A 15,626-nucleotide genomic window follows, 5' to 3' on the forward strand; every position below is an offset into this window, starting at 1 on the left:
AGGCTAGGCCAAGAAAATCCTGTATTTTGACATATTTGCAAATCATTGCTGCCAAAGATGTTGATGTTCATCAAACCAACAAATAGTTTAACAATGCAAAGCTATCATCTACTTCTGTCTTTTCTTCCTCACAACAATGCTAAGCGGAGAAAGCACTTCTCAAGCTAAACCATATATAAACACTTGTATCTAAGATACTCTAACTACATTGCATTACCTCATCACAATGGCGAACACCGTGACTTTGTACACCTTGCTTCTCGCGTGCATCGTGCTCACCTGCCACTGTGATGATGAGCGCAAGGTACGTTAATTTCCTATTTGTTAGTTGCTCCTCATTCACCTTATGCAGCTACCTTGATCTCCTTTTTCATGATTAGCTGCACGTCGTGTACATGGGGGACCCGCCCCAAGATAGCGCATCCACACATCACGGCATGCACGCAAGAATCGCAGTGTACAAAGTATGTTGGGCGGGTGGCTACTGTGAGGATGCAGACATCCTTGAACCCTTCGATGATGCAATTGCAGATGGAGATGTGCTATCAGTTTCCTTGGGGTATACTGGGATTTCTGATTACTTTGAAGACTCCATTGCAATCGGATCTTTCCATGCCATGAGAAACGGGATCCTGACCTCATGTTCAGCTGGAAACTAAGGTCCTGATCCTGTTTCACTCGCCAACTACGCGCCTTGGATCCTCACTGTTGCTGCAAGCACTATTGACAGGAAATTTGTTGCTAACTTAGTACTTGGAGATGGACAAATCTTGACAGTATACCAACTTAACTGATCACTACTTGACTTTCTTCCTTATCATGCTATACTCCTACTAATGATTTTGTGTGTGAAATGAAGGGAATCGCGGTTAATAGCTTTGACCTGAACGGGACATCATATCCTTTGATGTGGGGAGGAGATACTGTGGACTACACCTTCGGTTTCAGTGAAGCTTATGCTAGAATTTGTGATGAAGAAGGGATCAACCTTGCCATGATACCGGGGAAGATAGTGATGTGTGAAGGTTACAGGCAGGATGGCTCGACCATTCTGCTGTCAAAGGGCATTGGATGTGTTGTAGTGGGTTAGGATGAGATAAACCCGGACTACGCCTTCACGTATCCATTACCAGCAACGTTGATAACCCCAGACGACGCCAAGAAGGTGATGGCCTACATAAGATCCACCAAGTAAGAAAAACTCGACTTCTTGTATTAAGATTTGATGCGTCTTCAGATACCCCGTGGCAACCATCCTGGTTGGGGAGACGTGGAAGGACGCTGTTGCTCCAAAGGTGGTTTCGTTTTCCTCTAGAGGACCTAGCCCTATCACCCCAGATATTCTCAAGGTTGAAATTAAGCTTGTTCATTCATCTATACTTGTGTATTTATTAGCCTGATGTTACCGGACCAGGTGTGAACATCCTTGCTGGGTGGTCTCCTCTGGCATCACCTTCATCCTACCACGGAGACACCAGAAGCGTCTTATTTAAAATGGTCTCCGGGACATCCATGGCGTGCCCCCACGCGAGGGGACTGCGGCCTATGTTAAAGCAGCACACCCTGATTGGTTCCCTGCTGCCATCAAGTCTGCTATTATGACAACAGGTTGGTTAGTTAGTTACATTTCTAAACAGTTATTGGATTTATGGTTTGTTAATGATGTCAAACAGCTTTCATAATGGACCCAAGACTAGACAGTAGCCTTGAGTTCGCCTACGGCTCCGGCCACATCAACCCTACGCCACACTTGATCCGGGGCTAGTCTTCAACGCATCCGAGACAGACTACATCAACTTACTCTGCAAGCAGGGCTACAACACAACCACATTGAGACCAGTGACAGGAGACAACAGCAGCTGCACCATGACCACACCGGGAAGAGCCTGGGATCTCAACTACCCGTCCTTCTCGCTCTACGTGGAAGACGGGCAGCAGATCATGGCTACCTTCACTAGAACCGCAACCAACGTGGGATCACGAAACTCGACCTACACTGCCAGCATGCACATGCCGGCGATGATCAGTGTCAAAGTGGAGCCATCAGTCCTCACATTTTCGTCCAGTGGTTGACGGTCAGTGTGAGCGGACCTGCCATCACGCAGCAGCCAATCATGTCAGGCGCCATTACGTGGAGCGATGGGATACATTCCGTTAGGATGCCTCTGGTGGTGTAGGTCTACAACTACTACCCTGGGGCACCTTACGTTACACATTCACAGAATTCTATCACCGTGCCGGTAAAGAGAGACAAGTTGAACGCCTCCTCTTCCAAGCATCATGTCAATGGAATGCTCTGATTAGCCTCTTCTGCTTGGATAATAAAATACACATTTGAAAATAAGATGTAGGAGATTGTTCACAAGGATGAGAAAATAATTGATAGGTGATCGTGTGATTTGGAAATCACACCTAAAAGTTTAATGGTTGTCATCTGAAGCCATCAAGCCAATCACAACTATTATAGGCACATCTAAATTCAATAAAGCACTATCAATCCTTTCCAAAGCATTCGAATATATACAAAACCAAATTCACTATTGGATATTTCATGAATATAACTCACTTTATTACCCAAAAAATGAATATTCACGAGCCTAAACACAAAATTCAGCTCAGTTGGTTTTGGCCTAATTCAGGCACATGACAATGAAGATAGATATCTCTTGAAAAACTCCAAATAGTTCTTGCACAGAGAGATCCATAATATTTTTGGAGCACTCAAAATCATGATAGCAATCACACAATCCGATTTAAGAAACAAAATGTATAGGCACATCGAAATTCAATAATACTCCCCCCATTAGTCCGTCCTATTTAAGATAACACACTTTCCTTTTTAGTTTGTCCCAAATAAAATGACATATTACATTTTTGGAAAATTCTCCATCCAATTAATACATTCAACCACTTTTTATATTTACAATTAATATTCAACTCTGTTTCTCTCGCTATTTAATACTCACACCCACATTTTCTTTCTCCATTTAAACACATTAATTAACTACTCCTAAAATCTCGTACTAAAACATATACTAGAGTATCATTTTAGCCGGAACGGAGGGACTAGACAACAGTTTAATGTCATCAGAAAAGTCATCTCAAAATTACTAAGTGCAGCAGATAAAGTTACCGAAACCCACTTTGCAGATTTCAAGTCTGATTGATTAGCTTGATCATAGTATATTATACTACTAATACACAAATAGTCTTTTATTTTTCTAAAAAAATCTCCATAAATCAAAAGTACTCCTATCAAACATTATCAATTTACAATTTTTATTAATATACTAAGTGTATATCATGATCACTCCGTTGTGTCACATCCATTTTTAAGTCTTCAGGCCATCCGCAATGGGGCGGACGATGACACGCCCGATGGCGCGCATCGTCCGCGCCCGCCATCGTCCGCCCCATTGCGGCCTACGCGGACGATGGCCGCGGACGATAGGCCATCGGCCGCGCCATCGTCCGCCCCACTGTGGGCTACGCGGACGATAGGCCATCGGCCGCGCCATCGTCCGCCCCACTGTGGGCTACGCGGACGATGGTCGCGGACGAAGGCACGCGTTTTTAATTTTCTATTTAAATCTCGTTTCTCATTCATTTGTACATACGAACATATCGACTATCTCTTTACATATTCTCTCTCAACATCCAACCAAAATGAATCTCGGTGACGACACCAATAGTTCTAGTTCGTCTGAGTCCGGTAGTTCGACGTCAGAAGCATTAGATGCAGCCGTTGAAGAGGCCATGGCGGCATGCTATGCGGCAATGCAGCGCGAGGAGGAGGCGGCAGCAGCGGCGGCTGAGCAAGTCCATAGGCCTATTCGACATAGGACGTATGTCCGACGCGACCACCCGGAAGCTCACAGACGTCTGGTTGAAGACTATTTTGCCGATCAACCACGATGGGGCCCGAATGTTTTCCGCCGCCGGTTTAGAATGTCCCGGTACCTTTTTCTCAGTATTGTTCGGACATTGTCTTCACGTGATGAATACTTCACGTTTCGGGAGGACGGCATCGGCAAACCCGGCCTTACACCATTGCAAAAGTGCACGACTGCTATTCGTCAGTTGGCATACGGCACCACGACGGACCTTTTTGACGAGTACCTCCACTGCGGGGATTCTACAGGCCGCGAGTGTGTGAAGCGCTTTTGTCGGGGGATAGTACAGGCCTATGGCGACACATATTTGCGCAAGCCGACTGCCACTGATTGCCAGGGTCTGATGCAGATGGACGAGAAGGCACACGGGTTTCCTGGGATGCTCGAGAGCATCGACTGTATGCACTGGCAGTGGAAGAATTGTCCGACGGCGTGGAGAGGCCAATTCACAAGTGGATACAAGGGCAGCCACCCGACGATGATCCTCGAAGCCGTCGCTGACCATCGACTCTGGATCTGACATGCTTACTTCGGCGTAGCCGGGTCGAACAACGACATTAACGTCCTCAACTCGTCCACCCTCTTCACCGAGCAATGTAACGGCAACGGCCCGGCCATCGAGTTCACTGCCAACAGACGCCAATACCATATGGGGTACTACTTGGCCGATGACATCTACCCACGGTGGCCAGTTTTCCTAAAGACGATCAGCTGACCAATTGGTGAGAAGAGGGTTTTATTTGCGCAAAAGCAGGAGTCGGCGCGGAAGGATGTCGAGCGGACATTTGGTGTACTCCAATCACGGTGGGCAATTGTGAAAGGGCCGGCTCGTTCCTGGTACAAGGAAGTCATCGCCGATGTCATATATGCGTGCATAATCATGCACAACATGATAGTCGAGAATGAAGGCGGAAGCATCACCGATTGGAATGAAGATGACCGTGCATCTAGCTCGTCCGGCACGTCGACCGAGACACCCGATAGAGGGTTACCGTTAGGCTTCAATGAGGTTCTATCTAGACAGGCCTCAATGCGCAACCAACAGGATCATGCGCAGCTCATGAGCGACATGATTGAAGAAGTGTGGGCTCATAACCGCCGTCGCTGAGTTTGCGTTTTTTTTAATTCGCATTGTAATGTATTAATTTTTATTAAATGAAATGAAGTTTTTGAAATTCGTATTTTAATTTATTAATTTTTTAAAATTCGTATGGATTTTATAATTATTAAAAAATGATGATGTGGCGCGCCTTAGGGCGCCCCACTGCTGATGCCATCATATGTCAAAGATTTCTATTACTGCCTTCTCGTCTCAAGTTCGCATCATTTCTTTTGGATACGAATGATGCAAATTAAAATGCTAGTATTATAAAAGTTACATATTCAAAAATAAAATGGTTGAGAAATGGACAAATGTGCATTTTAAATAAGAGGAAAAGTATCAACTGCCAAACAAAAATTGAAAGGCGGAGATCCAATTACCGGAATCATTATATGCAAAGCCATTTATCAGGTACTCTCACTCCTCTCTCATCACCTTTCCAACGCAACGCTATTTGTCAGGTATCATCATCGACACCGCTTCTTCTTCCATTCTCTTCCTTCTTCTCTCTCAATTGCTCAATCTCAAATGTTTCAGATATATGCCTTAATTATGTTCCAACATTTTCTTCTTCTTCTGATCTCTGTCTCTACTTAAAAACCTTGAAACTTCAATTCCGCAAATTTCCCCTTTGCACATGTTGTAGATTTAGAAGATCTTGATCAATTCATACTTTATTATGTTTTTTATGTATTGTGTTTTAATTTTTTCATGTTCGCCTGTAATAATTGAACCCATATATACACATCTACTTAAAGAAAGCGAAGATGAGGATACCTCGCTGAAGAAAATTTGCCAGTGATTTTACCTTATTATGATAAATATGATATGTTGCTGACAAAGGTGGTTATATATTGTAGATGAATTCACAAGTTGCAATAAATTTCGTGCAATTTAAGCGATTTATGAAAATATCCCTAATAAACTGAACTGCTTTTAAACTACTGTTCTCAAACTGTGTTTCAATAATCTAGTGTATGGATATAGATAATGGAGCCTATTTAGTAAGGTTCTGAATGCACAGTTAAAATTATGACTGTTCTGTTTCATTGTTGTGTCTGGAAAAATAAATGCTTCATCTCTAATATCATATTTTGTGAAGCATGATTCGATTTATCACACCATACAGCTACATTTGATCACTCATCTTGTTGTGCTTTTTCTTCTTCTACGTCATAAAATTACTGCATATGTTAGGATGATCGTTGTCTAAATTGCTAAGCCGATCCCTTGTGATGTTTAACCAATAATATCAATGGATTATCGTTTCATTGCAGAGTGAATCTAGCCTTAGAAAAACAATGGACCGGCTAACTGAGAATGCGAACCTCATGATTGTCTCTGATCTTGATCATACAATGGTGAGTTATAGAAGTTAATCTTGTCATTCTGTTCAGAGGGGCCGTACTAATGAGTAGTGAGTGACAATATGCTGCAGGTAGATCATCATGATCCTGAGAATCTCTCCCTGCTTAGATTCAATGCCTTGTGGGAAGCAAATTACCGTAGTAACTCTTTGCTAGTTTTCTCCACTGGGAGGTCACCCACCCTATACAAGGAATTGAGGAAAGAGAAGCCCATGCTAACCCCTGATATCACAATAATGTCTGTGGGAACTGAAATAACTTATGGTAACTCTATGGAACCAGATAACGGTTGGGTTGAATATTTAAATCAGAAATGGGATAGGAATATAGTTTTTGAAGAGACAAGCAAGATTCCAGAGCTTACTCTTCAGGTATGGCTATTGGAATATCTTACACCTTGGTTATTCCATATTTGATGACACTCTTTTATTCTATGACATGATGCAGTCTGAGACAGAGCAACGGCCACACAAAGCGAGCTTTTATGTTCAGAAAGACAAGGCTGATGATATTACAAGATCTCTTTCGACTTGCTTAAAAGAACGTGGGGTATGACGAGTCTTTACCCTTCCAGAATAATCGTGTAAACTTGCATGGTGTCATGTCTCTATCGTCTTGGTTTTTTAGTCTTATTACCTGAAACTTCTCCAGTTTGTGCTTGCTTTCAAATATACATCTATTGCAATATAGTCATTTCTGCTAGCTAGCATGTCACTATGTCAGTCCCTACCTCGGGCTTTCTTTTCCTGGTCTCACTAGTCATAGCTTTTTCATGTTGATTTTTCAGTTGGATGTCAAAATAATATATAGTGGAGGTATGGACTTGGACATTTTGCCTCAAGGTGCTGGCAAAGGGCAAGCACTTGCTTATTTGCATGATAAGTTCAAGGCTGAGGGCAAATTACCGAAAAATACACTTGTTTGTGGTGACTCTGGAAATGATGCTGATCTGTTTACTGTCCCAGATGTACATGGTGTCATGGTTAGTATTTCACCTAAAGTTGTGGAGCAATCTTGTGTCATTCTGTAAAGGGATACTTTCCTAACCATCTTTTTTTTGAGTCTCAAGGTCAGTAATGCCCAGGAGGAATTACTGCAGTGGCATGCTATATATGCAAAAAACAATCCTAAAATAATTCATGCAAAGGAGAGATGTGCAGCGGGTATTATACAAGCCATCGGTCACTTTAATCTTGGTCCAAGTATATCTCCTAGAGATGTTACTGACTTATCTGATACTAAGTTGGACAACTTTGACCCTGCGTATGAAGTTGTGAAGTTTTACTTGTTTTATGAGCGGTGGAGACTTGCTGAAGTTGAAAACTCGGAGCTTTATTTGGCAAACCTGAAGGCAGTTTGTGTATGTTTGGCTTTGTTATTCAATTCAGTTTCTAGTCCAAATGCACACTCACGTATATGGTATCCTTTTGACTTGCTGTTTTTCTGTGAAGTGTGAAAAAGAAGACCAATTTTGTTAACCTTTTATCATGTGCAGTAGTTAAACTGTTTGATTCCTTACATATACATACATTGGAGCTCTGTGTCTTTACATGTTCTTCCAACATTATTACTTTAAAAAGAACTTATATTCTGTTTGTTTCTTCATTAGACCAATTCTGCTATGATGATTTTATTCTTAACATTTCAAATTTGCAACTGACTTTACTGTGCAAGATATTTCCTGCTTATTTAATGCTTTCGCTTCATCTTTAATTTTTTTTCTTGCAGAGTAAGTCTGGGATTTTTGTTCACCCTTCTGGAATTGAAAAGCAGCTTCATGACTGTGTGGACTCACTAAGAACCTCTTATGGGGACAAAAAAGGCCAGCCCTTTCGGGTTTGGGTAGATCAGGTCTTACCTGTGCAGGTTGGGTCAGACTCATGGCTGGTGAAGTTTAAGAAATGGGAGCAATCAGGTGAGCATTTGGTCCTATTGTGTTCGCACCAGATCCTTTCTTTAAAAGTGCTAGCCTTTTCTTCATAGTTCAGTTTTGTGATGCTGCTTTTTCTTCATAGTTCAGTTATCTATGCTAAATATCCTCGTTTTCCCACACTCCATGTATTTTGACCATCACTTGAGTCTTCATCTGGAGCTTCTTGATGCCAGCACCATCTTATTATAGAGCGTGTGAAGAAGTGAAGGGTGGTGGTGTCAAACTCAACTTCCATTTAAATTTAGACCGTCTCACATTTTCTGTTTGTTGGTTTTCTTTATAATAATAGTTCTGGTTGATTGTACATAGCAGAGGTTCTTATATATGCCGAAATTATAGTAAAGGCCAGTAGAAATCCTTTATTGTTTGCTCTAATAACTTAATAGTATTATTCCCTTACTTCACGAAAACAGATATCAGACAGATGCTTTCGTAAATCATAACGCTGCGATATTCATAGGCATTAGGAACATACCTTTGAGATTTGTATATGTCTGAGATAACCAATAGGTGTTGGCATTTTAGGTCTACAAATTCTTGAAAAATGCTCATTGTTTTCATCTTCCCTTCATCTGTTGCAGGCGGAGAGCGGCTATGCTGTTTGACCACTGCTTTATTAAGTTCAAAAGTAAGTCTGCTAATCTCATGTTGAGCTTTATCTCTTTTGATATGCCTCATCTTTCATTATTTTGTTATATTTGGCATCAGGGGGTGACCGTGGCCGATGGGTTAACCTGGGTGCTTGTCCATCAAACATGGTTGAAAGAAGCAGGCCCAAGCAGTGACGCAGAGTGGTTGTTCTAGTCTCTCTCTCTCTCTACAAATAAGTGCAAAAGATACACAATTATTCAGAGGTGTTAATTCCTGCTATTACTGATGTTGATGTATTCAGTAATCCATTTAACCATGTGAGGATGGATTTACAGAAAATACGCTACTTTTCTATATACAGTCTAAATAATTACTCGGGAATTGCCTACCCTTGTTTTTTTTGTCTTTTATTACTTATGGTTCACTTGGAACATCCACCAATATGAAGATGGATAGACAATCATCTATTTATCTCTACGTTTTCTATGTTTCTGTGTTGGAAGTATTTACAACTAAATCCAAACACAAAATATTTATTGCAACTAAACTTTGTAGGAAAAGACGATGCAAAAAATGAAACAAGACGATGTTAATTTTGGTTTCTTAAAAAACACTTAAGCTCCGTTTGGGACATGAAATTGGAATTGAATTTGAATTGGAATTGGAATTGGAATTGGAATTGGAATTGGAATTGGAATTTTATGGAATTGAATTGGAAGAAATTGAATTCTAATTCAATTCCAAATACTATGTTTAATAAAGAGAAGTAATTGATATGAAATTGAAATTGAATTTGAATAATTTGTGCACACACACTTCACGCAAAATACACACTCACACACACTTCACACAAAATACATATACTATACACACATAATACACACACTTCACACACTACACACATTTCACACACTACGCACATACTACAAACATTTCACACGCTTCACACACTACACAAATCTCACACATTTCACACACTACACACACTTCACACATTTCACACACTACACACACTTCACACATTTCACACACTACACAAATTGCACACACTACCCGCACTATACATATTTCACACACTACACACATTTCACACATTTCACACACTATACAAATTTCACACACTTCACACACTACACAAATTTCACACATTTCCAGCACAACACACATTTCACATACTACACATGCTACATAAATTTCACACACCTTCACACTTTACACACATTTCAAGCATCCGATTTTTAGATTTTTTGTTCCGATCTGAATAAAAAAACTGAAATTTTCCAAAAGTTTAAATTGAACCAAATTTGAAATTTTGGTTTGTGAATAGGGTATGTATTTTAGGTATAGTGTGCGTAGTGTGTGTATTTTGTGTAAAATTTGTGTCGTGTGTGTAATGTGTGTAGTATGTGTATTTTGTGTAGTGTCTGTAGCGTGTGTATTTAGTGTAGTGTGTGTATAGTGTGTAGTGTGTGAAATTTGTGTAGTGTGTGAAGTGTGTGAAATTTGTGTAGTGTGTGAAGTGTGTGTGTGTGTGTGAAGTGTGTGAAATTTGTTTAGTGTGTGTAGTGTGTGAAGTGCATGTAGTGTGTGAAAAGTGTGTGTGTAGTGCGTGAAATTTGTTTAGTGTGTGTAGTGTGTGAAATGTGTGTAGTGTGTGTAATGTGTGAAATGTGTGCAGTGTGTGAAATTTGTGTAGTGTGTGAAGTGTGTGAAATGTCTGTGTGTGTAGTGTGTGTGAAATGTGTGTATTGTGTAAAGTGCGTGTAGTGGGTAGTGAAGCTATCTAATTTGAAATTCCAATTTCCTTCTTTTGATATGGAATTCAAATCATAGAATTGAAAAATTTGGAATTATAATTCAATTCCAATTCTATATATTTTTGTGATACCAAACAATGGAATTGGAATTGGAGCCTCCAATTCCATATTTCCAAACACACCCTTATGCAAGATTATGATATGACTGATGCCAAGTGGACACCATGTCAGGTTGGTGCAAAAAAACAGAGAGAATAAGGCACGATATGGAGTAACAATCAAAGAAATTTTTTTTAAAAGAAAAAATAGAAGACAACCGCTGCAGTGTTTACTACTATTAGATGATCATAGCTCTTAGGTAAGGAATTCAAAATCAAGATTGCCTGATATTCATCACTGATCCAGTCATCAATATTTTCTAAGTCATCCACGACCTTAGAAAATTCCTCTAACTGCTAACAAATCCCCTTATTCTCTAGAAACTGAATGAATATAACCTCTGCTTCATGCCGAATCGATTAGTCAATGATCGACTCGTGTAAAGACTTTCCAGTTTGGCTAAAACGCCCGCTGCAGTGGTGTCTTTAGCAACCTCTCGAAGAACTTTGTCTCCAAGACATAGGATAACTACACTGTGAGCCTTTGCTTGAATCTCTGTCATCTTCAAGATCATCTATCATCAACTTCAGCCTTCGATTTTTCATTATCCTTTTCGAGCGCAGCTGCTAACCCCTTGTTGGATTAGCATCGCTCGAATTTTCATCCGTCATAGCTTGCTGATCAATTCCTCTTTTCCAATCTGATCTTGAATCGCACTTCTTGTGCTACCTATAGACGGCGCCACTTGTTGGTATAAACAAGGAATCGATACACACAAACAATGAAGAATTGACGACTATAAGTTGAAACTTGGTTAAGAAAAGTAATGAACTCTTATTGAAAATGAACGCATAAACTCTCATGCTTGAGATGAATTACAAACTAAGCTTATATGACCGTGAAGTAGTAACCGCTCGACAACAAACTACACTACACACTTGAGCTCCAACGGCTCTATTTGCAGGTAACAGAAATAACAAACTTGTGAGCCAACGGCTACTTCCTGGCCTAGCTGCATCGAGCACTCCTTCGAGCTGAGCTGCTCATTCAACTCTCGCATAAAGAGAAAGATTATCATTAATATTTGTTCAACAATAATAAAAGATTAATAATAGCCTTACACTATCATAATAATAAAAAGTGAATAAAGCCAAGAACCTGAGGCACATCCAATTCTTACACTAGGCATGAATAAATGCATTTCTGTATCTTACAAATCAATATATATGTACACAAGCCTGAATTTGACTAAGTATGAGACATGTTGGTTAGGAATAAGAAGAACAACAACAAAAATTCATTGCTAGCAAACAATGTATGATCAAATTGTGAGATTTTCTTGAATCCCTGCGAATGTTCCGATTATTTTGCCACCCGTGTCAGGGAATGTCTCACAGCCGGGGAGAGGAACGACCTTCCCTGTTGCATCTACTTGTACAGGATACTTGAGCAGATGACCTCTCAATGGGGTCATTTCCTCAGATTCAAACTCTTGCCAGTTGAGATGCCCCATCCATCTAATGCGTCTCACACATTCCAAACTCTCTGGATTCTCAAAGCACGGCTCCAAAGTACCCGTGTGCTCTGCCCAGAGTGACATTCTATATCCATATATCTGCACCAAAAAGTTACCAACTTTGTATCACTGCCACATGCTATATTAGCCTGATTTTTCTAGTCATGCTGATAGTTTAGAGAAGTTAGCCCAAGTGTTAAGTAAGATTGAATTATTTCTAGCCTACATGAAGAAGGGAGCTTTACCTGTGCTTTCGGGTGAGTTTGTTGGCTAGCCCATTTATGATTCGGCTGATATGCACCGATTGCGATTTCAGTATCTCTGGTTCCTTCCAACGATCGTTGATTGATGTTGGCAGAACCCAATATTACATATTCGTCATCCACTATCATTCCCTTTGAGTGGACATAGATCATGAAACGACGGTTTCTCCGAGCTAGGGCCTGGGCAGTGATACATACATCCAGAAAATCAGAAGCTAGGGCCTGGAGCACAGTAGCTTGAGTCATTACAATGTGAAGGATGGATAATGTACCTGTGGAGTATTGCCAGAAGAGTTTTTGATATTTGATGACTCCCTCCGACCGTAATCGGGTTCACGATTACCAAGGCAAAAGAAATTCAAATAGTCCTGAGGCTCTTGCTCTTTATCGAGCCCCACTTCTACTAAAGCATTATAGATTGTTTCATACATCATTTGCATTGTATTATACTGCAAGGATGTAGAGTGTATGAGACAGAATGCAAACCGACCAAGTAAAACTTTAGAATTATTGATAATATTAGCATTACATAAACATTTAAAGCATCATAAACCTTTTATATTGGATACAAGAACCCACCTGCCAAAAGAGAATTCTTTGGGTGGCCGTGCTGGAGGGAACTCCTTCGGGCCACATTGGAATGACAATGTACACAGCGAACCTCTCCTTTGCTCGGATCTTCTTAGCAATCTTCAGAGCAATTTCCATAGGAATTAGATTGTTTGCGCCTAAATACAAAAAAGGAGAAACTGATTCATTTTGTACTTGCTGATAGACGAAAGATGTAGAGATGAATACACAACCCTTTTAACCGCCACAATGAGTTCCTCACCCAAGTTCTTGTAAGTAGCCCAATTGTATGACGACCCAAGGAAGTACTGGTTCTCAATGTAAATGAAGTGTTGAGCAGCACGGATTGCCTTTACGTAGGCTGCATGTATACTCATGTCTATAAATACATTCTTCCCGCATACTAGGTTCTGTTTAATGGAATCAACTATTAATTCTTTCATTACAACCATAGTTGGAAAGAAGATAGAAGTAATAAATAAGACTAAGATATTGTTTACATTTTCTGTGGCCTTTCTTGGATCCTTGGGGAATCCTCTAACAGAGTTGGAGTCAATTGAACGGAAAACCTATATTCGCGGTAAATTTAGCTCCATCATGGGATACAAAAAGACCTCATAATGTAATTTTGTCCTACCTGGACGTTCCAAGCCTCTGGATCGCCTTCTGTAACTTTGGCGGACTCTTCTAATCCTAAGATATCGGGAATTCGTTTAAGCTTGAGTAAGGAATCATCATGTGAAAGCTTTAGTTGGCCATGGCGCTTTGAGGCCTTTAACCATCGTTCTTCAAAGTTTCTCAAGATGTCACATGCTGCTTGACCATCAAACCTGCAATGTAAATCATGCCATGCCTCTCTAGGACACCCCACAGTAGGCCCCTGTTTAATTATATGAAACATTCATAATGTAATGAAGAATACAGAGGAACAACATCAGCTATATTTCAATTAGAAAAGTTAATTTCTTTCACCTTCCTTAATCTATTGTCACTTGGTCCCTTTTGAGATCAAGTACCAGTTACTTATTTTATCAGAAAAATATACGTTCGGTGTTTCAACCTTCCATACATATGCACTACGGAACTAATATGCATTCGCAAACTAGGAGGGAATGCATAGAAAAAGATAATATGCTGTAAATAAATGATTAGAGAAAGCAATTACCACAAAATTAGGATTGTGGTAGTCATCTTTGTGAATACTTAGCAATGTGCTAAATATTGGGTGCTGTGGAGTATCATATCTTCCCTTGCATAAGTCAAGTCCCCCAACAAATGCTATTATCTTTCTTCTATTATCACCAGCGACAGCATCTACGATCACACTTTTCTGGTGATGAGTATAGATTGTTTCTGTTTCCTAATGATAATAACAAAACATTCAGTCACACTTGATTCGGAATCTGAGGAATAAAGCATAGCTTGAACACAAGTGTAGAAAATGTTCATTTTATGAACTTATTAAGATCTCAAAACACACAACCTCATGCTAACATCAACGGGAAAAAATGGTGTATAATAAAATTTCATTTTCAAGCATATGCGACCAGTAGTTCGGACTTCGGAAGAACCAGATTTATAGCTTTCTCAGCTGAAATTATTTCTTTTGACTCAGAAAACGTCTAGCTTCGGACTATAAGTGTACCAAAGGTCTAAGGAAACTCCTTTTATATGACTCACAACTTTTTATAGATGAAAGTTTAGGAATCAAGTCACTATCAGTAGAGTAGGATTCAGAAACCAACCTGCTTTTTGGCCCAGCTACCTCTCCCAGCACTTCTTGGACATAATAGTACTTTCACGCTTGAATGCTTAAAATAGCGGCGCGTTTCATCATCCCCGGTATTCATAACCCCTTCCTGTGGTAATAAGCAGTAAATTGTCAAAATATTTCACCATTATCCCTAGCTTATTAATAAGATATGTTCAGTCGGAAAAAGTAATGAATATAGCAAAACTGGGCTAAAAAACATGTGATTGCTGATAAGTTTTACGAAATTAATTGATTTTAGTACAAGTAGTGTACCAGAGGATCGCTACACTAGCATCTCTGGAAAGTACTTCAGTAAAATTTATACTATATCTCAGTACTAACATCACGAATGTAGTATGTCTAAGTGGAGGCATTATATTTGTTCTTGCCAATTTTCTCTGTATCATTTTCATCATTAAAGTCATGCACATTACCAAATACATAAATTTATAGAGCATTGAACTTCTGAATCATGGAACACCTCGATTTATTTTAAGTTATCAAAACATGGAAAAAAAAAAGTGCTATGAATAGCATGACAAGAAAACAGTAAGCCATTTCACCCCTGATACCCACTAATATGATCGTGAAATACAAACATAAGTACACAACAGAGATGGTTCCTTACAGTTTTATACCCGAATATGGTCGTAGAAGTAGGATCATCCCATACAAGGAGCAGTATTCTCACCCCTTCTTGAGACTTGGATTTCAGAAGCTCGCCCAAGCTACTGTTTGTTACAAGAGGATCGTCTCTAACTAGTTGAACCATGTGATAAACA

General features: G+C 40.0%; 2 protein-coding genes and 1 pseudogene across 6 annotated transcripts; 2 read left to right on the forward strand and 1 right to left on the reverse strand.

Annotated features, from left to right (window-relative positions):
- Positions 1 to 226: 226 nt before the first annotated feature.
- LOC121789013 lies at positions 227 to 2,300 on the forward strand (annotated as a pseudogene).
- A 3,002-nt stretch (positions 2,301 to 5,302) lies between these two features.
- Positions 5,303 to 9,267, forward strand: LOC121789011 (sucrose-phosphatase 1-like). 4 transcript variants are annotated; one of them, XM_042187564.1, is made up of 9 exons: positions 5,303 to 5,406; positions 6,273 to 6,356; positions 6,434 to 6,733; positions 6,810 to 6,911; positions 7,150 to 7,344; positions 7,432 to 7,722; positions 8,091 to 8,277; positions 8,877 to 8,923; positions 9,004 to 9,267. In XM_042187564.1, the coding sequence occupies exons 2-9, from the start codon at positions 6,297 to 6,299 to the stop codon at positions 9,097 to 9,099; spliced, it is 1,278 nt and encodes a 425-aa protein (XP_042043498.1). In that variant the 5' UTR covers positions 5,303 to 5,406; positions 6,273 to 6,296; the 3' UTR covers positions 9,100 to 9,267. The 4 variants fall into 4 exon arrangements, with proteins under 4 accessions (XP_042043498.1, XP_042043500.1, XP_042043496.1 ...); XM_042187566.1 differs by having other exon boundaries at positions 5,356 to 5,456; positions 6,414 to 6,733; XM_042187562.1 differs by having other exon boundaries at positions 5,356 to 5,456.
- A 2,634-nt stretch (positions 9,268 to 11,901) lies between these two features.
- LOC121789015 (phospholipase D beta 1-like) lies at positions 11,902 to 15,619 on the reverse strand. 2 transcript variants are annotated; one of them, XM_042187568.1, is made up of 10 exons: positions 15,473 to 15,619; positions 14,837 to 14,950; positions 14,257 to 14,451; positions 13,729 to 13,971; positions 13,592 to 13,660; positions 13,354 to 13,501; positions 13,101 to 13,249; positions 12,794 to 12,970; positions 12,504 to 12,701; positions 11,902 to 12,357 (listed from the first exon to the last, which is right to left on the reverse strand). In XM_042187568.1, the coding sequence occupies exons 1-10, from the start codon at positions 15,614 to 15,616 to the stop codon at positions 12,064 to 12,066; spliced, it is 1,731 nt and encodes a 576-aa protein (XP_042043502.1). In that variant the 5' UTR covers positions 15,617 to 15,619; the 3' UTR covers positions 11,902 to 12,063. The 2 variants fall into 2 exon arrangements, with proteins under 2 accessions (XP_042043502.1, XP_042043503.1); XM_042187569.1 differs by having other exon boundaries at positions 15,483 to 15,614.
- Positions 15,620 to 15,626: the final 7 nt, after the last annotated feature.

Source organism: Salvia splendens, unplaced genomic scaffold (assembly GCF_004379255.2).
Source record: "Salvia splendens isolate huo1 unplaced genomic scaffold, SspV2 ctg1193, whole genome shotgun sequence".
NCBI classification, from domain to species: domain Eukaryota; kingdom Viridiplantae; phylum Streptophyta; class Magnoliopsida; order Lamiales; family Lamiaceae; genus Salvia; species Salvia splendens.